This window comes from Salmo salar, chromosome 12, assembly GCF_965601325.2.
Source record: "Salmo salar chromosome 12, fSalSal1, whole genome shotgun sequence".
Lineage (NCBI taxonomy): Eukaryota > Metazoa > Chordata > Actinopteri > Salmoniformes > Salmonidae > Salmo > Salmo salar.
The window spans coordinates 83864384-83887382 of NC_138302.1; the positions used below are offsets into that span (position 1 = coordinate 83864384).

At 44.3% G+C, this 22999-nt stretch overlaps 1 protein-coding gene across 11 annotated transcripts; it reads right to left on the reverse strand.

Moving 5' to 3' along the window:
• Positions 1-5115: 5115 nt before the first annotated feature.
• On the reverse strand, positions 5116-22456 carry LOC106565771 (host cell factor 1). 11 transcript variants are annotated; one of them, XM_014133269.3, is made up of 28 exons: positions 20644-21643; positions 19822-19934; positions 19280-19480; positions 18494-18642; positions 18184-18344; positions 16263-16471; positions 16064-16148; positions 15827-15933; positions 15415-15594; positions 15072-15302; positions 14659-14807; positions 14384-14554; positions 14031-14255; positions 13524-13631; positions 13201-13417; positions 12984-13114; positions 12158-12296; positions 11807-12018; positions 10735-11653; positions 10493-10629; positions 9996-10272; positions 9393-9686; positions 9200-9294; positions 8953-9087; positions 8225-8410; positions 7774-8071; positions 7571-7637; positions 5116-7468 (listed from the first exon to the last, which is right to left on the reverse strand). In XM_014133269.3, the coding sequence occupies exons 3-28, from the start codon at positions 19473-19475 to the stop codon at positions 7429-7431; spliced, it is 5118 nt and encodes a 1705-aa protein (XP_013988744.2). In that variant the 5' UTR covers positions 19476-19480; positions 19822-19934; positions 20644-21643; the 3' UTR covers positions 5116-7428. The 11 variants fall into 11 exon arrangements, with proteins under 11 accessions (XP_013988744.2, XP_045547779.1, XP_013988746.2 ...); XM_045691823.2 differs by lacking the exon at positions 19822-19934 and having other exon boundaries at positions 10735-11182; positions 11333-11653; positions 20644-21637; XM_014133271.3 differs by lacking the exon at positions 19822-19934 and having other exon boundaries at positions 10493-10626; positions 20644-21645.
• Positions 22457-22999: the final 543 nt, after the last annotated feature.

The window sequence follows — 22999 nt, forward strand, 5'->3', positions numbered from 1 at the left end:
GCATGCTCCTGATGAGGTGGCGGATGGTCTCCTGAGGGATCTCCTCCCAGACCTGGACTAAAGTATCCGCCAACTCCTGGACAGTCTGTGGTGCAACGTGGCGTTCGTGGATGGAGCGAGACATGATGTCCCAGATGTGCTCAATTGGATTCAGGTCTGGGGAACGGGCGGGCCAGTCCATAGCATCAATGCCTTCCTCTTGCAGGAACTGCTGACACACTCCAGCCACATGAGGTCTAGCATTGTCTTGCATTAGGAGGAACCCAGGGCCAACCGCACCAGCATATGGTCTCACAAGGGGTCTGAGGATCTCCTCTCGGTACCTAATGGCAGTCAGGCTACCTCTGGCGAGCACATGGAGGGCTGTGCGGCCCCCCAAAGAAATGCCACCCCACACCATGACTGACCCACCGCCAAACCGGTCATGCTGGAGGATGTTGCAGGCAGCAGAACGTTCTCCACGGCGTCTCCAGAGTCTGTCACGTCTGTCTCGTGTTCAGTGTGAACCTGCTTTCATCTGTGAAGAGCACAGGGCGCCAGTGGCAAATTTGCCAATCTTTGTGTTCTCTGGCAAATGCCAATCGTCCTGCACGGTGTTGGGCTGTAAGCACAACCCCCACCTGTGGACGTCGGGCCCTCATACCACCCTCATGGAGTCTGTTTCTGACCGTTTGACACATGCACATTTGTGGCCTGCTGGAGGTCATTTTGCAGGGCTCTGGCAGTGCTTCTCCTGCTCCTCCTTGCACAAAGGCGGAGGTAGCGGTCCTGCTGCTGGGTTGTTGCCCTCCTACGGCCTCCTCCACGTCTCCTGATGTACTGGCCTGTCTCCTGGTAGCGCCTCCATGCTCTGGACACTACGCTGACAGACACAGCAAACCTTCTTGCCACAGCTCGCATTGATGTGCCCTCCTGGATGAGCTGCACTACCTGAGCCACTTGTGTGGGTTGTAGACTCCGTCTCATGCTACCACTAGAGTGAAAGCACCGCCAGCATTCAAAAGTGACCAAAACATCAGCCAGGAAGCATAGGAACTGAGAAGTGGTCTGTGCTCCCCACCTGCAGAACCACTCCTTTATTGGGGGTGTCTTGCTAATTGCCTATAATTTCCACCTGTTGGCTATTCCATTTGCACAACAGCATGTGAAATTTATTGTCAATCAGTGTTGCTTCCTAAGTGGACAGTTTGATTTCACAGAAGTGTGATTGACTTGGAGTTACATTGTGTTGTTTAAATGTTCCCTTTATTTTTTTGAGCAGTGTATATATATATATATATTTATATAAATTATATTACATACATATATATATATATATATATATATGTAATATAATTTATATTACACATATATATATATATATGTGTAATATAATTTATAATTTAGCCAAAAAACTATATATATATATATATATATATATAGTTTTTTAGCTAAACAGGTGGGGCTCAAAACAGACCCAGAATGACTGCGTCTATTACATAATTAATGGGAGACAAGGTTGGTTGTGCTAACCTCAACAGGTGGCAGTTATGTCCTGGCACAATTTTTGTTTATCTGTTTCACACACATCCATGTGCATTCATGGGAAAAATATCTATTAGATCCTTACAACAGTAAGAGCCTTATGGATTTGACAAATTGCATTCATGTAGGCTAAGATTATCACCATCGCATCTAGGTGGCACACACTGCTAAAGCGGTTGACTCCAAATTGTGGGTTTGAGCCCCCCTGTCATCTGTTGAGGAAAAACTGTTAATTGCCAGTGCTTTCTTCAAAACGCATTTGAGGAAGTGCATGATTATAATAATACAAAGCCTATAAAACACTTTAGGCCTGTATGTACAGTGCCTTGCAAAAGTATTCATCCCCCTTGGCCTTTTTCCTATTTTGTTGCATTACAACCTGTAATTTAAATTGATTTTTATTTGGATTTCATGTAATGGACATACACAAAATAATCAAAATTGGTGAAGTGAAATGAAAAAAATTACTTGTTCAAATTAAAAAACTGTTTTACAAAAATTGGTGCGTCAATATGTATTCACCCCTTTGCTATGAAGCCCCTAAATAAGATCGGGTGCAACCAATTACCTTCAGAAGTCACATAATTAGTTAAATAAAGTCCACCTGTTTGCAATCTAAGTATCACATGATCTCTCACATGATCTCAGTATATATATACCGGTTCTGAAAGGCCCAGAGTCTGCAACACCACTAAGCAAGGGGCACCACCAAGTAAGCGACACCATGAAGACCAAGGAGCTCTCCAAACAGGTCAAGGACAAAGTATTGGAGAAGTACAGATCAGGGTTGGGTTCTTAAAAAAATATCTGAAACTTTGAACATCCAACGGAGCACCATTAAATAGATTATTAAAAAATTGAAAGAATATGGCACCACAACAAACATGCCAAGAGAGGGCTGCCCACCAAAATTCACGGACCAGGCAAGGAGGGCATTAATCAGAGAGGCAACAAAGAGACCAAAGATAACCCTGAAGGAGCTGCAAACCTCCACAGCAGGGATTGGAGTATCTGTCCATAGGACCACTTTAAGCCGTACACTCCACATAGCTGGGCTTTACGGAAGAGTGGCCAGGAAAAAAACATTGCTTAAAGAAAAGAATAAGCAAACACGTTTGGTGTTCGCCAAAAGGCATGTGGGAGACTCTCCAAACATATGGAAGGAGATACTTTGGTCAGATGAGAATAAAATGTAGCTTTTTGGCCATCAAGGAAAATGCTATGTCTGGCGCAAACTCAACACCTCTCATCACCCCAAGAACACCATCCCATGGGGATATTTTTCATCGACAGGGACTGGGAAACTGGTCAGAATTGAAGGAATGATGGATGGCGCTAAATATAGGGAAATTCTAGAGGGAAAACGGGTTTGAGTCATCCAGAAATTTGAGACAGGGACGGAGGTTCCCCTTCCAGCAGGACAATGACCCTAAGCATACTGCTAAAGCAACGTTTGAGTGGTTTAAGGGGAAACATTTACATGTCTTGGAATGGCCTAGTCAAAGCCCAGACCTCAATCCAATAGAGAATCTGTGGTTTGACTTAAAGATTGCTATACACCAGCGGAACCCATCCAATTTGAAGGAACTGGAGCAGTTTTGCCGTGAAGAATGGGCAAGAATCCCAGTGGCTAGTTGTGCCAAGTTTATAGAGACATACCCCAAGAGACTTGCAGCTGTAATTGCTGCAAAAGGTGGCTCTACAAAGTATTGACTTTGGGGGGGTGAATATTTATGCACGTTTAGTGTTTTATGTTTTTTTTTTCTTATTACTTGTTTGTTTCACAATAAAACATACCTTGCATCTTCAAAGTGGTGGGCATGTTGTGTAATTCAAATGATACAAACCCCCAAAAAATCTATTTTAATTCCAGATTGTAAGGCAACAAAATAGGAAAAATGCCAAGGGGGTGAATATTTTCGCAAGAATATATTAATGACAGCCAAGTGTCTTCCTACATTAAGACAGTCGATTCGAGTCCTCTGGACTCGCGAGAAACTTATTTTAAAATAACTGCAATGGTTGCAACCAACCTGATTATAACGAGAGTGCAAACTACAATCCTACTGTACACTTTGTAATGCTCATCCTCCTCGAGTCAAATAACGTATACAAAGCAGATTATTATTAAAATGTTGTAATCCTACATTTAAATGTACACGTCCATTTCATATTGCCTATGCAATATGATTATTAGGCAGTAGCAGTGGGTTTTGGGCAAGTCTGACAAAAGAAATAGCTCCATATTAAATTCATAATCTTAACTTTCAAACTGTTGGCATCCCTTTTCAACACAATAGATGTATATCTACATTTCCAAAGGGGGTGGAGTCATGTGAGATTCGAACCCTTGTCACAATCTGCGACAATTACACGGTCTAGGCACATTACACAGAAAACCTGCCTAAATGACTACCGCTCCGTAGCACTCACGTCGTTATCCATTAAGTGCTTGAAAGGCTGGTCATGGCTCACATCAACACCATCATCCCAGAAACCCTAGACTCATTCCAATTTGCATACCGCCCCATGCTGCCCTTTCCCAACTGGTAGAATGCTGTTCATTGACTACAGCTCAGCGTTCAACACCATAGTGCCCACAAAGCTCATCTGTAAGCTAAGAACCCTGGGACTAAACACCACCCTCTGCAACTGGATCCTGGACTTCCTGACATCCCACCCCCAGGTGGTAAGGGTAGGCAACAACACATCTGCCACGCTGATCCCCAACACGGGGCCCCCTCAGGGGTGCATGCTTAGTCCCCTCCTGTACTCCCTGTTTACCCATGACTTGTGTGGCCAAGCAAGACTCCAACACCGTCATTAAGTTTGTTGACGACACAACAGTACTCCTGATCAATGACAACGATGAGACAGCATATAGGGTCACGTGGTCACGTGTACTACTTATATCAGTACACTCGTAACTTAAGCATTGTGAAACTTCTATTCAATCAAATAAACCTCACGTAGCAAATAAGCCACTGTTTTTTATTGCTAAAATTCGACTCATTGACCTCCATACAATTTAGCGTTCTGTCACGTTCAAGTAAATCGTCGATTTGAATTGGCTGATACACATTTTGTGCCGGATAACCTGTATAAATTGAAATAGTTGCTTAGGTTCACAAGTATGGATGGACCCATTGATACTGGGCGCGTTTGACTTTGCTGCCACTTTAAAGGCGAGGCAGACTAATCTACAAATCACCTTGCATCATAAATCAATATCATTGTAGAACAATTTACCCGTGATACATCACAGTTTCTCAAACAGGGCCATTGACTTTATAACTTAAACCTAACCTAGCATATGACCTGACCCATCACCTTATAATGGCCCACCTGTAGTGACATCCCCCCAAAACAATACAGCCTCCCATACATGTTCTGTCCCTAAAACTAAATAAAAACTAAACTGAAATATTTGTATACAACTCAAACTAAATAAAACTAGCAAATCAAGTCAGAAAAATGACTGAAACTAAACTGAATTTCAAATTAAATTCAGGGAAAAAATGTAGAAATAAAAACTAATATTAAAACGCAAAACTATAATAACCTTGGTATCAAGGTATCCCACAATGACTGGAATGTTTAACAAGTTTATTTTGATAAAAGATACATTACTCCCTTCAGTACAAAAAACACACATTGGAAAATACAGGACAATTCCAGATAACCTGCAAACACCCGGAAGAACCTCTCAACGTCAAGCGTCAGTGCTAAGACCAGCACCTGCCCCAGTGTGGGAGGAAAAGTCCAGAGAACTCAGCCCTGTTGATGACCGACCTAACAAGGGTGCAAAATTAGTGACTCTGTAAATGTACTGTGGAAGAAAAGGACACATTTGTATCCCACATAGAAAGGAACAAACACATTTCTTTAAATCTTTGGTTGCATGCATGTCTAGTTTTGCTCAAAATCATGGATGTATATGAAATAGGGTTTTCATTATAGAAGTAAATCTGGAGACTTGAAACCAAGGTGCAAGTACTACAATCCTAAGAGAGGTAGCAAGTTCACCCTTGGCTTCATTACCCAATCTGGCTATCTTTATTTTACAAACTAATGAATAGTCATTACCACTCCAAGACTTCCCTCTCTATAAAAAAACTCCATGGGTTGATTGATCCTGAATACAAATATTTTGGTACTGGTAATGCACCTTGATGTGATTTTGAGCAAATCTGTTTAACAAAGCAAGTCATAGCAATTGATCAGGGAGACAGTATATATATATATATATATATACACACACACACACACACACACACATATACACACACACACGTTTTTTATATAAATCATGACACAAAAGGCAAACGAAAGATGACCAACATGTAAAAACTTTTTGGTACAGGTAATTGTATAAAAGGCCAATATATTTTATTCTTGCTATGGAATAATTAATTTACAAGTGAGTCCAAACTCTGGCTATTCATCTTCCTTCCCACCAAGACATCCCAATTAAAGACATACAGGTAAACTTCTCAGAAATAACTTTCACATGTCACTTCTGTAATTGGTAAAACACAGAACCTAAAAAAATGTAATACATGTTTTATTTGGTGGTTTCACATATACATCTTCCTCAACAGTATAAGGAACAAAAGTCTCCAAATATATTCTTTCTTGGTCTAAAATAAAATTAGGGTACTCAAATTAATGACCGCAAAAGCAAAGCATATACAGATTACTGATTGGAAATGTGGTGTATTGGGGTGGGAAGGAAGAAATGTGGGACTGAAAAGATTTTTCTTCATTCAATTGTCCATGTTCGGCATACACACAGCGACACAAACATTGGAAGATGTAGTAAACAAAATGTACTCCTCTCCACGGGTCTGTTTCAAATTCCCTTCAGTCCTATTACATTTGCGGTCCTAGTCAGCACAAATACAAAAGCCTTTATTTTTTCCATACACTCCGATAGATCAAGAACATACAACTGATCAAAACCAATATTTAAATATAGTGCCTACCTCAGCACTGCCACCCCTCTTCCCACAAACACTTAAACTATGGGGATGAACAATAATAAACAAAAAAGAAAAGTAGGTGACGTTTTAAAAATGCATGGTGATAGACAGGGAAAAGCTTAAAAAATAGAAAAATAAACTACGCAAAGATCTGCATCATTGCTTGCAAATTTTTTGGGAAGATTTTGCAATATTTGTTGTGTGTATGCTGCAAGTCTCAGTCGTAGCAAAGTCTCTGTTCCTCTACAATTTTCTTCCTTTGTCATCAAATCCTTTCTCCACTTCAGAGCCATCAGTCCTCATCTCGGGGCAAAAGGACAGTGATAAGATTACCAGGAGACTGGAGTCCAGTATGATGTTTGTATATATTGGTTTCTTAATTGAAGAACATTTCTGCTTGAGGGAAAACATTTCCCCTTTTGAGGACAAGTGCTTTGTTTTTCCGTTTTGATTGTTCCTCCCATCTAAACCAACACTGCCTCCTGTTCAGCACATGCTCAAACTGTACATCATCTCATGTAGTCTCTCTCTCTACGTCCCCCAAATATTCAAAAACAAAAGTAACATTAAGCTCAGGGCAGCTCACAGCTTGTGATGCTGTAAATGTTTCTCTACAACTACAGAAACTAGCCAAAAATATGTATAATAAAAGTAGCTAGGGGGAAAGCAAAGAAAATAAACAAAAGACTAATGAAGTAAAAGCTATAATGTGCTTTTTTAATTTGTGTTGCTCTAGAAAAACAAATAAGTCTTGCCTACAGAACTCTCTTGTTGATTTTCATCTAGGGTTTCTGCTGCCATTTTGCTTATGTTGCTGGCTGGTTGTGGGTCAACTCGCAGATGGGGTGAAGCCAGGATGAGGATGAAGTCTTCCTGGTCAAAAAGGACAGCGAGTAGGGGGGGGGGGGTCATCTGGGCCATCTCACTGGTCCGTTCTTGCTTTCTTTTGACCAGCAGCCTTACTGCAGGGCAGACAAAGCAAAACATTTATTTTTAAGATAATTTGCCATTGTCGAGTGACCAGTGAGTGATGTAATGTAGCCTAGATGGAACCAGGTACTTACACATCAGGTGAGGACACTGCTGGTCTTTTTGGGGCAGGTTTTGCGGAGGCGCCATCTTTGCTGGACTCTGAAAAGGGGGGAGAAATCCATTCAAGAGAAACCGTACTTAAAAACACAACCCAATCAAGTACAACCATAATTATGATTGACAAGACGCTGCTCCATTTTGTTGAACAGCAGAATAAAAAAATAAGCCTGCCCACCTTGCAGCCATCGGACTTGTGTGGCAGGGCCATAGCCCTTCTCGTTGCGCGCGGCAATGCGGAAGATGATGGCGGGCTTGGTGGTGTAGTCTATGTGGGCGTTCGAGAGGCTGGTGGACTGCACCAGGCAGGAGGGGTTGGGCCCACAGTACACCCGCATGAAGGCCAGCTGGGCTGGGGTGGAGGTCTTGCGCTCGGCTGTCTGAGTGCTTTGGATGGCCAGGTACACAGAATACTCAATGATCTTCCCTGATGTCACCGAAGGAGGCTCCCAGGTGAGGTGGGCACCATCCGGGCTCTGAGGGGGAAAAAGATGGAACTCTTGTTTTAATGCAAAACCAGCAAAAATACCATCAGCATTCCATCAAAACTAGAAAAACTTGACAACTTGTGATTTGTCAAGGGTGTTCTAATACAGTAATTGTTTTATGACTAGTTTGCATAGTTTTACCTTGCTGATTTTGATGGCACAAGGTGCTCCGGGGAAGCCTGGTAGACAGGTCTTGAAAGCAGAGATCTCTGAGAAGGAACCACGACCACAAGCATTGATGCCAGCGACACGGAACTTGTAAGCTGTGCCAGGCTGCAGCTCCATTTTCTTCATCTGGTTATAGTCTGGAATGGCGCCCGAGTCATCCTACAACACACACATCGTTGGTGCTGCACCAAACTCACTGATCTCTAAGCCATAAAGGCATGAATCCATCTATAAAAAAAAATGTTGTGCCCCCTTTCTCATGATATGCAATCGCGATCTTGTCTCATCGCTGCAATTCCCCAACAGGCTAGGGAGAAGCGACGGTTGAGTCATGCTTCCTCCGAAACATGACCCGCCTAACCTGGCTTCTTAACAACCACCCATTTAACCCGGAAGCCAGCTGCACCAATGTGTCAGAGGAAACAATGTTCAACTGACGACCGGAGTCAGCCTGCAGGCGCCCAGCCCACCACAAGGAGTCACAAGAGCGCGATGAACCAAGTAAAGCCCCCCTGGTCAAACCCTTCCCTAACCTGGACGACGCTGGGCCAATTGTACATCGTCCTATGGGACTCCCGGTCACGGCCGGTTGTTACACAGCCTGGGATCGAACCAGTGTCTGTAGTGATGCCTCAGGTACTGAGATGCAGTGCCTTAGACCGCTGTGACACTCGGGAGATGAATCCATCTTTGAGGCTTACCTCTACTTGAGAATCGTCCCCTGGGATGAAGAAGTGTGTGACCACCATGTTTGTCACCTTAACGATTCCAACATCGAACCACTGGTTCTCTTTTTTTACAAGTGTCTTGATAGGGGCTGGTTGAGGGTTTAGCTTCTGTATGACAGAGACAAAAAGGGAGTTAGAATATGCCATGCCATTCAACGTTCCTCTCAAATTCTGATTATCAAACTGGCAGGATAAAAACAGGTCCAATATTGGTACTCACCCCGCCCTCGATGCCATTGGTCACCTCTGCTAGAGAAGCTGCAGGTTGCAGGTTGGCTGGACTGGAAACAGCAAATGTGCTTGAGGGGGCCAGGGCTGCAGAGTCAATAGGACACAAGAGAGGTCAAGTTAAGACCTGGAAAAACACTAGAAGAAAGAAAGAAAGAAAGATATATATATAGAGAAAGACTTACTCTCCGTGGAGGTGCGCGGCAGCAGTGATGCCACAGCGCTGGAAACGGCTGCAGCCATCTCGTTGTGTCCGTTGCTCTCAGACGTGGGGTCATTCAGGCTGTCTGCAGGGGCCAGGCCCTCAGTGGGCAGGGCTTGGGCGTTTCCTTGCTGCTGGGCCTGAGCCAGGGCCTGAGCCAGGGCCTGAGCCTCCTGGAGCTGCTGCTGCTGCTGGACCAGGGCCGCCAGCTCTTGCTGGGTCAGAACAATGGGGATTGTGGTGGTCTGCTGTCCGTCCGAGCCAGAATCACCCTCGTCTATGCATGCAGAGAATGTACATTTTGATTGTGAGACTATGGCAGTTGGGGCGACAGGTAGCCCAGCGGTTTAAGGCCATTGGGCCAGTAACCGAAAGGTTGCTGGTTTGAATCCCCGAGCTGACAAGGTGGAAAATCTGTCGATGTGCCGTTGAGCAAGGCACTAAACCCTAATTGCTTTGGTAAGTCGCTCTGGATAAGAGCGTCTGCTAAATTACCAAAATGTAAATGAGTAGCGGTTGTCTTCACACACGTAAAGTCTTGAAATTCATCTCTATAATTTACCAACAATCTGAGGGCCATACTTACTCATGGCGGCCTGCTGTGCTGCCTGGAGAACTGCCTGGATGGCCCGGGCCTGGGCCTCCTCAGTGGCTGCTGCCTGTGCTGCAGCCTGTGCTGCTGCCTCTGCTGCTGCAGTCACAGCCAGCTCCTCTGCAGACAGACCAGTTCCTATCTGTCCCTCTGACATCAGCTCTGGGGGCAGCCCAGTCTCCATAGCGGTGTCTCCCCCTTCTGTGGCCGCATCAATCTGCATGGGCTCTTCTGTGGAAACTGCTGCACCCTCAGTGATCGATGAAATGGACTGGAGATACAAGGGTAGAAATTAGCAAGAGTGCAAATTCTTAAAATGGCCAAGATGACTGAATTGTCCATATAATGCATTTCTTTTTGGCATTAATTACTGATAATTTGCCTAACCATGCCAGTGTGTGATTTAGAACTAAACCCTTAGCATGACAATTCTGAAATTGCTAGTGCATCAGTAGTCTAGACTGGCAAAGTATTGTTAGTGGTTATTTTACAGGTACTGAGGGCCCTGGGGCTGGTGTGGACTGGGTCACAGTAGTGATAGCTCTGCTCTGGATGGTGGCTGGGGTTGTTCCTGATGCAGTAGTGGAGGGAGTCTCTGTACTGCTGGTGCCACCGTCTGCTCCATCTGCTGTAGGACACGCATTAACACAGTCCATGAAATAACCCTAAAACATGATCCTGTTTTTTAAAATAAAAACACTGAAAACAACAAGTATGTATTCTAGCGTTATACCTGTGGCAGTAGTTGCCGTGTTGGTGGTGCCAGTCTCGTGGGTTTCACAGGGGGGGTCTGAACACACCCCCTGCACCGTCACTGTTCCTGTCTGGTTCCCAGCCATGTTGGAACTGGCCTGGGATGGGGTGTTGGTGGTCCCCGTTTCGTGGGTCTCGCAGGGTGGGTTTGAGCACACTTTCTGCACAGTGCTAGTCTGCCCGTTACCCATGCCGGACGAGGACTGAGTGGCAGTGTTGGTTGTGCCCGTTTCATGTGTCTCGCAGGGTGGGTTAGAGCAAACTATAAGGCCCACGGCTGGTGCTGGCTGCTTGGGACTCTGCACAGTGCCGGTCTGGGCTGAGCCCATGTCAGAGCGTGCTGTGGTGGGGGTGAAGGTGGTGCCGGTGCGCAGGTTCTCTGGTTCCTGGTTGCCTGTGGCGGTTCCGGGGTAAGCAGAGGTGATTGTCTGAGGGGTAGAGGAGTACAGAGATGGGGGGTGAGATGATGAGCTACTCTTGACAGTATCCATTTTGTTAGTTCCCATGATGGAGTGGGCGGTGGTCGAGGTGTTAGTGGTGCCCGTCTCATGGGTCTCTGACGGAGGGCTTGTACACACCCTCATTGCCCCTCCCATGTTGGTGGAAGAGGTCGTTGCGGTGTTGGTGGTTCCAGTCTCGTGGGTCTCACAGGGAGGGTTGGAGCACACTGACATGTTAGCAGACGCAGTGGTGGCCGTGTTGGTGGTTCCTGTCTCGTGGGTCTCACAGGGTGGGTTGGAGCAGACCATGGTGACAGTACCAGGGGCATCCCCGGCCTCAGTGGAGGGCTGCTCAGAAGTGGGGGAGGCCAGGAAGGACACGGGCAGGTCCTGCACTGGCTGGGCTTCAACACCGCTGGGGGTGGTGATGAGAGTCACCTGGGTTGGCTGGTTCACCGACTGCAATGAGAGAATATCAGGTATTGACTGAGAAAACCCATTAAAAACGTGCTCCACATTGGGCAGCATGACATTTCATGTTCCAATTCTCAAAAACATAAATTGGAGCTACATCTACATTTCTGTATAAAGAATAGCCCCTAGCTGTCTTACCATAGTGGAGGTGGACAGGGTAGTGACTGTGGTCAGACTGGCCTGGGCCACTGACACAGTGATGGCAGTGGGGTTGATGACTTGGCTGGGCAGGGTGGCGATGGTGCCCAGGGTGGTGATGGGAGGTGCCAGAGAGGCATTGGCACTGGCTACACTGCCCCCTGCCAGGCTGGAGGAGACTGTGCCTGTGACTGTCCCCAGGGTGGCGACACCTTGGGGAACAAATAAATCACAAACTCAAAAGGGCAGACAGCTGGAACTTGGCCTGAATTTATTTTACTGCATACTTATTAATTGAACAGACCACTTGCCATCTTCAATCAAGGAGTAATTATGAAATGTCATCCATACCAGTTGTTCCCTTGACGACCAGTGTAGTTACACTGGGCTTGACAGAAGTCATCGTAACCGGGGTGACGAGTCGGACTCCACCCATGGGTACAGTGCGCAGAATGGTGCCAGGTTGGCCTGGAGCACCCTTCAAAACCACCTTAAAACCACCAAGGGGGAGGTATAATTGAGACACTAGGGGGCACTATAAAACTCCTCTACTGGGGCAAGACATTTGATAGAGCCAAATGTGTTAGTAGCACCAATCAGAGCAGATCCTAATATAGTCCCCAGAACTACTGAAGCATTTCAACTGCTTCAAAGGCCTTGCTGTACGAGATGTATCGTATGCGACTAAATATAAATGCCATGTGATATTTAAAATGGAAAGTGCACCAATGCAAAAACTGTCAAAGATCAGCTATGAAAGAGCCAACTGACACTTACTCTTGTGTTACTGACTTGTTGCACCCTCGACAACTAGTATGATTATTATTATTTGACCATGCTGGTCATTTATGAACATTTGAACATCTAGGCCATGTGCTGTTATAATCTCCACCCGGCACAGCCAGAAGAGGACTGGCCACCCCTCATAGCCTGGTTCCTCTCTAGGTTTTGGCCTTTCTAGGGAGTTTTTCCTAGCCACCGTGCTTCTACACCTGCATTGCTTGCTGTTTGGGGTTTTAGGCTGGGTTTCTGTACAGCACAGATATCAGCTGATGTAAGAAGGGCAATATAAATACATTTGATTTGAAACATCTTCAACACCTAGAAATATTGTACAATTCATATAAATAATATGTATCTGCTACAAGAGGTTGTAAGGGTAATTTCTGTGAGGCACCTGTGTCAGCTCCTGCTGGCCAGTTGCAGTGCCAAGCTTAGGCATGGTAGTGATGATTTTTCCTGGAGTGCCAGTGGTCATCATCTTGGTGGTGAGAATGGTATAGGGCATCTTCCCTGTGCTGCTGGTCACTGTTATCAAAACAAAAAAGAATAATACCTGTCAGCATATGCTCCCGTTGTATTGTCCCTGAAACATGAAGCCATTGGGTTCTGACCTGTGGCTCCAGACTGGTTCATAATAGCAGACATAGGGATGGTCTTGATGATGGTGGTGCCCTGTTTGGTTGTGGTGGGCGACATGCCGCTGATGTTCAGGATGGTGGGTTTGTTCCCTGTGCCCCCTGCCTGGGACGTGGTGATGATGGTGGTGGGCTTGCCGTCCGCTGAGGTCACCAGCTTCAGTATGGTGCCGGCAGGGAGAGAACCCTTAGTCTACAGGAGACACAGTGGATTATGAACATGATCAACAGAAAGCCGGCTGAGCCTGTCCATGGAGTTTTAGTTAGCTCCTTTTCCTGCACTCATGAAGATAGCTGACCTGTATGAGCTGTGATAGAGGGTTAGTGGAAGCCTGGCCTGTAACAGCTGATGTCTGCACTGGCTTGGTTTGTACCACAGATATCATCTTGCCAAGGCTGGAGATCTGCTGACATAGGAGAGAGACTCAAGTTTATGAGTCACCAGAAAACATCACAGTATTTGGCGTCAGGAGATCAGTGTCTCATGTGAACAACAACTGTGAGTGTGGATAGCTACATTATTCCATGCCAACTGACCCTGACAGTTATGCAGATCTATGAACTCAAGTTGTTCCTTCTCTGAGTTTTCCACAGCCACATCTTCTATAATGGGTTCATGCCTAGGCCATATAAGAGTCATATGAATACAGGTGGGGGACCAAAAAAATATATCAAAGTGTGGCAAACTATTTCTCAGTTCATGGCATGCATATAAAATCCTTAAGTGGGATTGTGTATAAGGACGATACATTTCTCACACAGCCTTCTCCCTGTACTCCCTTCCTGTTCCTGTCAAGTTCTCTCACCAGAGTGCCGCTGCCTCCCATAGTAAGGGGGCTCTTGACCAGGGTGATTGTCTTGGTGACTCCTCCCACCATGGTGGTAACCACCTGGTGTTGCTGGGCTACGGTGACCGTGCCTGACTTGTGCACAGTGATGATGGGTCGGTTGGGCGAGTTGGGTGATGATACAGTCGCTGTGCCCACCTGAGCTGCAGCAGTCTTCAGCATGCGAGTGGCTGGGTTACTGACCTGGAAGCAGAAAATACAAAATGTTAAGTTGTCAATTCTAAATTGGGTCTTGAAAGAGACTGCCTGACAAACTCATACATTCTACCAGCGAGTTTCATTTTCACAGACCAATATTTTATGAGTCTTACCATGAGAGGAGATGACATTTTGACTGCGGTGGAGCCAGCCATGGTTTTGACAAGGGTGGCACCTGCTGGAATGTTGAGCACAGTGCCTGAAGAGGGCGGGATCTTTTGTGTGGCTGCTGCAGCTGCAGCCAAAGCTGCCATGCCACTCATCTGAGGGCTATTGCCGATTGGCTTAAAGGAAAACAAATAGTCTTGAGTGAGACAATACTCTCTTGGCATTACTCTTGACAACATTTTATCCTTGAATAACCAAACCAATTCACAACTGTAAATACCGTTCCTTGGGCAGTCTGGGCAGGAACCATCATCCGAACCCCTGGAGGAAGTGATGTCACAGTGACAGGGGATTTCACAGCCTGGTTGGCTCGCACAGTGACAAGGGAGGTACCCGTGCCAGACTGAGGGGCTGCAACCTTCAAGATGGCTGTCAAATCAACAGAATAAATGTTCAGTATAGAGCCCTCGAGGCCTTCTTTTTACATACCATTTTGGGCTACGATTACTGAAATACAATGGGCTGTAGAGGAGAACAATGCAAATGATTTGTGACAATACTCCACAAATTGGTATGAACAACCTCCATAGAACAAGTAGGACATGCATGGTTTTAACTGGCCCACGAGCTGTGAAGGCAGTCTGCGGGCTTCTGGGGATGTTGGGAAGGAAGCTTGGGGCACCATAGTGATACCTGTGTGTGGTAGGTTCTGAGCAGAGGGAGCAGCTGGGCTTTTGGGCAAGTTCCCTGGTAGAGAAGAGGTGGCAGTAAGGGCCGGGGAGGTGGCAGCAGCGGCAGCTGGGATGTCGTACTTCTGCAGCTGCAGCAGGTAGGTGTCTGCGGTGGACACAGCGCCCCAGCTCACCTCCAGGGAGTTGGTGTTAGCACGGACAAGCTGCACTCTCGAGGGAGCGTGTGGCCTCTCTGTAACCAAATGACAAAATGGTCCCATTTCTTATAAGCAATCAACAGCACAGTTGAGCAAATAATGGGGTTTGCTTTATCAGAGTAAATTAGCAAAATAAAGGTGACTCGCCTGTCTCAAGGTACCAGAGGTCTTTACAGCAGACTTGGTTGTTCCATGCTTTACGGTAACCATCACGGCCACTCCAGACATACAACCTAGAGTTGATGGACACAGAACAATGTCCTGCCCGGGCCCTTGGGATATTGTCCTCCAAGGTGTCCATCAACACTGATTCCCAGGCCATGGAGTCTGGGGTAAAAAGAATCATGAGGGTTCAATCTTATTTTCTGACAGTAATATAATTTGCCCGTGACACTGCCATTTATCAATGGAAAGGGGGATACCTAGAAATGTCACAGTGAATGGTTTCACTCAGAATGAGGTCAGTTCATAATGCACAAATCTAGATAAACATTACTCAACAGTATGTAAGGTTAAATGCAAGTACTAGCACCAATAACTGAAAATGGGGAAGACAAACCGAGATTTAGGCAGGCCAGAGTGTTTGTGCACTTCCATTCCTTCTCATGTGTTGCCACCTTCACGTCATCCATAACCAGGGGAACCCATCCCCCAAAAACAAACATCCTACAATGAGAGGCAGACAAAGAAATCAGAAGCAAGCAGTCACAAAATAGGTTAACTGCTGAGAGATTTAACCGATTGTTATCCCAGACACTGAATTGATCATTTCAACAGGTATTCAGGGAGATCTCACTTGTTTGTGATGGTGATGGCAGAGTGGAGACTCCTGGGCAGAGGTGCTGTGCCATTCACCGATGGCTTAGTCCAGGTCAGGGTGTCTGCAGACAGAGCAAAATCATTTAGAAAATACATCGTCTCTTACTCTAATGAATCAGTCAAGTCAAAGGGTTCACTGTTAATAATTTGGTAATACTGTTAACTCAGGAGCCTACCAATGTCAAGAGTCCATAGATCTCCCAGACGACAGCCACTCATCCCTCCATAGATGATCAGGTGAGATTTCTTGCTCTCCTTTTCTGTGTACACTACAGCAGTGTGGCTCTCGCGAGGAGGTGGCAAAACGCCATAAGTAATTGGTATATCCCAGCCTACAACGCTGGAGCCAGCACGAAGCTCCAGGGTGTACAGATCATTCAGGTATCTAGTGACGAAAGATTTCAGTCAGAATGTCTTTCCAACTGCTAACTACCAGTGCTTGACTTGGACTGAAATACACTACAGGTCAAAAGTAATAGAACACCTACTCATTCAAGGGTTATTCTTTATTTTTACTATTTTCTACATTGTACACATTAAAACTATGAAATAACACATGGAATCATGTAATAACCAAAAAGGGTTAAACAAATCAAAATATATTTTATATTTGAGATTCTTCAAATAGCCACCCTTTGCCTTGACAGCTTTGCACAAGCTTGGCATTCTCTCAACCAGCTTCATGAGCTAGTCACCTGGAATGCATTACAATTAACAGGTGTGCCTTGTTAAAAGTGAATTTGTGGAATGTCTTTCCTCCTTAATGCGTTTGAGCCAGTTGTGTTGTGACAAGGTAGGGGTGGTATACAGAAGAAAGCCCTATTTGGTAAAAGACCAAGTCCATTTTATGGCAAGAACTGCTCAAATAAGTAAAGAGAAACGATAGTTCATCATTACTTAAAGACATGAAGGTCAGTCAATCAGGAAAATTTCAAGAACTTTTAAAGTTTCTTCAAGTGCAGTCGCAAAAACCATCAAATGCTATGATGAAACTGGCTCTCATGAGGACCGCCACAGGAATAGAAGACCCAGAGTTACCTCTGCTGCAGAGGATAAGTTCATTAGAGTTACCAGCCTCAGAAATTGCAGCCCAAATAAATGCTTCAGAGTTCAAGTCACAGACACATCTCAACATCAACTGTTCAGAGGAGACTGTGTGAGTCAGGCCTTCATGGTCAAATTGCTGCAAAGAAACCACTACTAATGGACACCAACAAGAAGATACTTGCTTGGGCCAAGAAACACAAGCAATGGACATAAGACCGGTGGAAATTTGTCCTTTGGCCTGGGTCCAAATTTGAGATTGTTGGTTCCAAGTGCCATGTCTTTGTTAGATGTGGTGTGGGTGAATGGATGATCTCCGCATGTGTAATTCCCACCGTAAAGCATGGAGGTGGTGGTGTTATGGTGTAGGAGTGCTTGCTGGTGACACTGTGATTTATTTAGAATTCAAGGTACACTTAACCAGCATGTCTACCACAGCATTCTGCAGCGATACGTCATCCCATCTGATGGCTATTTGAAGAAACTCAAATATATTTTGATTTGTTGAACACTTTTTTGGTTACTACATGATTCCATACGTGTAATTTCATAGTTTTGATATCTTCACTATTATTCTACAATGTAGAAAAGTAAAATTAAAGAAAAACCCTTGAATGAGTAGGCTTTCTAAAACATTTGACTGGTAGTGTAGGTGCCGGTGCTCATTTTGGGTGCTGGTAATGTTTATATTTAGGTGCGGCAGCTCCACAATACTTTAGAGATAATATTCTATAAGACGAACAGGCGCTCAAACAGTATAATATTTGAGGAGCCGGTACTCAGCTCCAGTGAGCTCCTGCCCAAGTCAAGCAGTGCTTACTACAAACCATTCCACAGCATTTACATTTTAGTAATTTAGCAGTCTCTCTAATCATGTGTGGCTTACAGGAGCAATTGGGGTTAAGTGCCTTGCTCAAGTGCACAGCGGCAAATATTTAGCCTAGTCGGTTCAGGGATTCAAACCTTTTAACCGCTAGGCTACCTGCCACCCCATCAGTTTTTCCTGTTACTCCACTGGTCACATTTCACATCTCCTTCTTACGGCAACGGTACCTAGGGATGTTGTTTTTGGGGTCCTCGCTGTCATTAGCCAACCCTCCAAACAGGAAGCACTTGTTGCCCACCAGAGAGAAACTGTGGCCAAGTCGAGCACAGGGAGGTGGGCCATTTTTGGGAGACTTAGCTTTTAACTTTTTCCATTCCCATCTGCTGGCCTGAACAAGACAAAATGCAAAAGACGATAGCATGCTGTAATCCAGTAAACATAATAATCTATTCATAAGTACTTAAAGACAGCCATTTTAGCTCTGGTTTTATTGCTACCAATGTTTAGAGCGAGAGTGTGCTGTAAGCATTCTATTACCTGTAGCTCATAGAGATCGTTGCTGTATTTTCCATATTCCACCATTCCACCAAACACCAGAAGCCGGGTGCCATCACAAACAAAACCGTATGCAGCACATCCAGGGGGAATATCACCACGAACCGCAGGGATAAACCATTGGTTTGTTGCTAGATTAAATAAGTAGAGGTTAGTCTGTGTGTGACAGTGCTGGGTGGTCAAGTGCTAGGTTGGCCTATGATGTAAGGTGTGAAGCGAACGCTCTTTGAGTAAATATTTACTTGAGCATGATCCAAGCATCTCTGACAAATGCAGCCTGCATCTTCAGGCCAGGTCTGTCACCTGAGAAGTGCATGTTGTATATTCTATACATTGTACTTATATCTGAAATAACCCAAAGATGAAAAACAACAACTGAAATGTCAATTGTAATATAATTTCTCTCATAAAAACTAAACATAGACAATAAGAATGTATAGCTGTCCATGTTGACTACATGAGTCACACTATCATAAAACATTGGAATTGCTGCAATCCACTGTCTTTCTTGTGAACAAAATGTTCAAATAGTCCTAACCAACTTTCCTACTCAGGAAAATATCAGTAGTCATGTGAACAGAAATTGCGTGCATCCATTACAACATGCACATGTGATACAGCATAATTTAGTGTTCAAAACAGTACTCCGGTCGTCCATTTTATTTTAGCGCGCCATTTTTTATTTGTGCGCTTTCAGTTCTGTACCACAAGACGGCGACAGTTTCTCAGGTAATATGTCAGGCTACATTTCCCGCGAAATGATCTTACCTGTGTTGTAGACATGCAATTCATCCACAATTCCTTCATTTCCTCCTCCAAAAACCACCATCAATTCCTTTATAGCAACGGCTCTGTGACCATGTCTTGGTCGAGGCACAGGCCCAGACCATCCTAGAACCCGCTTCCATCGTGGCTGCAGAGTTGAGCCAGTGGTCCCAGACACCATTGAACCAGGAAATGTCATGTCCTCTTCAGATGAAAAAAAATAATACAGCTAAAAGAGCATTCCAGAACAATATTGACAAGTTCTGATCAGGTCTATTGTTGATACTTGCGAAGTGAAGCCAAAATACAAGACACATTTTGCAAAGTGAAGACTTCACGTGCAATCGATTGCTGGGACCAAAACCGATGCATGTGAAAAATAATATTGTAATTGTAAACTCCAGGGAAGCAGCCATTTTACTCACGCTTCACAAAATGGGAAAAGCCGGCTATTATTACCACAATACACCTAATACTAACTAAAGATAATTATAATATGTATTCGACACCACAACTCAACGTATAACAAAGGTGTATTGTACTACCTTCTAAATGTCATGTTTTTTTGCCGTAACATTTTGCAGTTAAAACTGAAGTAATCAGAGTGCCACTCCATGGGAGCCGCCATCTTGTAACAACCAAACAAATCTCCGCCAGTCTGAAAAATGGCGGAAGAGAATACAAACGAAAAAGACAAATAATACCGGTGTTAGATTACACCTTAATTTAGCTACTGCTTCATCAAGAACGTACACCAGCCATGTCCCACTACAGTCATATTGGTAAATATGTGGATGAAGTGTACCACAATTAAATACTCGTAAAGCATTTGTAATTAGACCCCTGTTTACTGTGGATTGCTATTTTCATGCTTCTCTGGGAGTAGCCATATTGTCACACATTCATTCAATCTGTCGCCGCTTCTGCTTCACATTAACATTATATACACATTTAAATTGGAATCGAATACAAGTCAGATGCACACCATCACTTGAAATGTGGAATTTTCGCAACACATCAATTACAAAACCGCGCGTCCCCTATAGAGTAATGGCTAACTAGCTAGGTTAACGTAGCCAGCTGGCTAACAATGTTAGCTTGCGAGGAAACGGTACTAGTACAGCGTCATGCACCGATTACATGCAATTCAGTTAGATAAATATACATGTATTATATAGCCAGCGTAATGCAATTCAACATATCTTATTCAAATAAGCCGAATTGTATTCAATATCATAGTGTTATTGATCATGCCGTGTCTGAAATCGGCCTATATTTAAGCTCCCTCAAGAAAAATGGCCGAGCAGTCTGCCACAACAAAACCCCTATAGTCACAAAACCTGACGTCCATAATACGAATTACTTACTTCGTTCGATGCACTATTTCCAATGAGATGATTTGAGGGTCTACTCTTGAATCACTAGTCCAAGTTCATTCGATTTGTGATTAAGTATTCCCTCTCATGCCTGCCTGGAAGCTGCCATCTTCTTGACAACCAAAAGGGGAGGAAAATACAGCAATTTGGCGTCACCCAAAACAAACATGGCGACTGGTATAGAACCAGTACCAATTAATGCATATTAGAGTAAACTAACCGTGCATTTTCAATTCAAAACAACCTACACCATTTCGTTTGAGATATTTGAAATGGGCATTTGCATTTAGACATTTTCTTTAGCTCGTTGGAAGTTATCATGCTTGCAGACTACATTGTCCCTTACTAAAGATGGCGACCTACACAACAAACTCATTGCAGATTTCTATCAGTTTAGTACACGATTAAAGAAATATAAGATATGTGCTATTGGTGTTCCCTAAATTACGTATAACAAAACACAAAATCAACTGTGCATTATGCAATTTTCATTTTTGGGGACTATACAGTCCTATTCAACAACCCAGTGGATGCTAATTGCCACGTACCCCCACCCCTTTCAATAAGTGACAAAGCCATGGCGCATTTCCAGGCAGGTTTTACCCAAAGCAGACCACTGGCACTTTTCAGCGTTCATATACATAGGCTAAAACAGTGGCTAACTAATACCCGCCTCACAATGCAACTTCTTTGATTATGCAGAGGTTGTTGATTCTGCTCTTCACAAGTCCTCACTGTCTCACTAAGGAAGGCTCCAAAACGGCAGCTTGAGCACACACTTCCTACCGAGCTCTGCATACCAACTTTTGAAAGATAGTGAAAAGTGTATTATTTTGAACTACCAAATTAATACTTCGCTTTCTAAAAACACCAGGTTATTGATGATTTAATATTATATTTTCCCAAATGTAACAGAGTGCTGACAGAGAGATCTTTTGGCTTCCTCCTCAGCTAGCAATGCTCAGGCATCATCCAATGTTGTTACACAGGAGGCAAATGCTTTGATTGACAACTGCCACAACTATACTGGCCTGACTGACTCTATGACACTTACCGTGTCAGACGAGGATTTTCCTTCTTTGTCTATAATCCCAAGCAAACCTCCAGTTTCCAAGAAAGGCATGTTTGAACTGGGCCCAAATGCCGCTGCCAATAATGATGTTATTGCTACTCTTTCCAGGCTCATCACTGCAAGGTCCGATGCCATAGAGAAAATGCTCGGCGACAACGTAACGAAAATCGAAAACTTAACAAAAACTGTTGACTTTGCATGCATGTAAATCAAGGATGTTAAGAAGAAGGTCGCCCACATTGAAAAGCGTGTTGAAAAGGAGGAGGGAAAGATGGTCTTGTGTCAAAGAAGAATCACGGAACTCGAAAGCTACTCCAGACGGTGGAATCTGAGACTGTATGGAGATCCCAAGGCAGATGGGGAGAACGTGCGGCAAGAGACCATCAAATTATGGAGAGGAGAAGGCTAAGCTAACAGATGTTGTCGACACTGTACATCGCCTCGACACGAGAAGGCAGGGTGACTCCAAACCCAGAAGTTTCATTCTCCAGTTCACATCGCGGTTCTACAGGGATGCCACTTGGAAAGCAGCCAAGAAATCTACCTTCCTACGCGACAACAACCTGCGGTTTGCTGAAGACCTCTCGAAAGCAGACGGAGAAAGGAGAGAGAAACTGTGGCCAGCTGTGAGAAAATAGGGGAAAACGGCTTACTTAATCGGAGGGCGCGCTTTCATCAACGGATCTGAAATCAACCTTCCTCCTTGAGGACAGTCATAGACTGTGCCTGGTGGTCAACATAGGCTACCTAGATAGCTACCTCTGATGTGAGCAGATCCCACTCCCGGCCTTAAGGTGATTTAACTTTCGTTCTAATTGCACAGGACTACTGGAGTAATGGATATTTACTATTTTATTTGTTCTCTCACTTCTGATATTTTTACCTGCAGTATAGGCAGTGAGCAAGCTCTTTGTTTCTTGTTCTGGGAGTTATCTTTGTTATGCTAAATTATTTTCTCTCAATAATTTATATCTATCTATATGGTGTGCAACACTGGTTTATTTTCATTCTTACTCGATTTGCGATTGTTGTTTAGCTCGTAATACTTTCTGTTCTATATTCCACTTTGTCTTTGTATATAGTTTCACTCAATGCTTTTTTCAAGAGTCTCATTCAGTTTCTACCGACGTCAACTTCTGGAGATCTGGGGAAATGATGTATGGCTCTCTCATGGTTCTGAACACTCTGCTGCAGTTATCACTCTAAATAATAATTTCAATGGAAGTATTTTGCACTCCGACATACTTTTTCTTGTTATCAACTGTAACAACATCG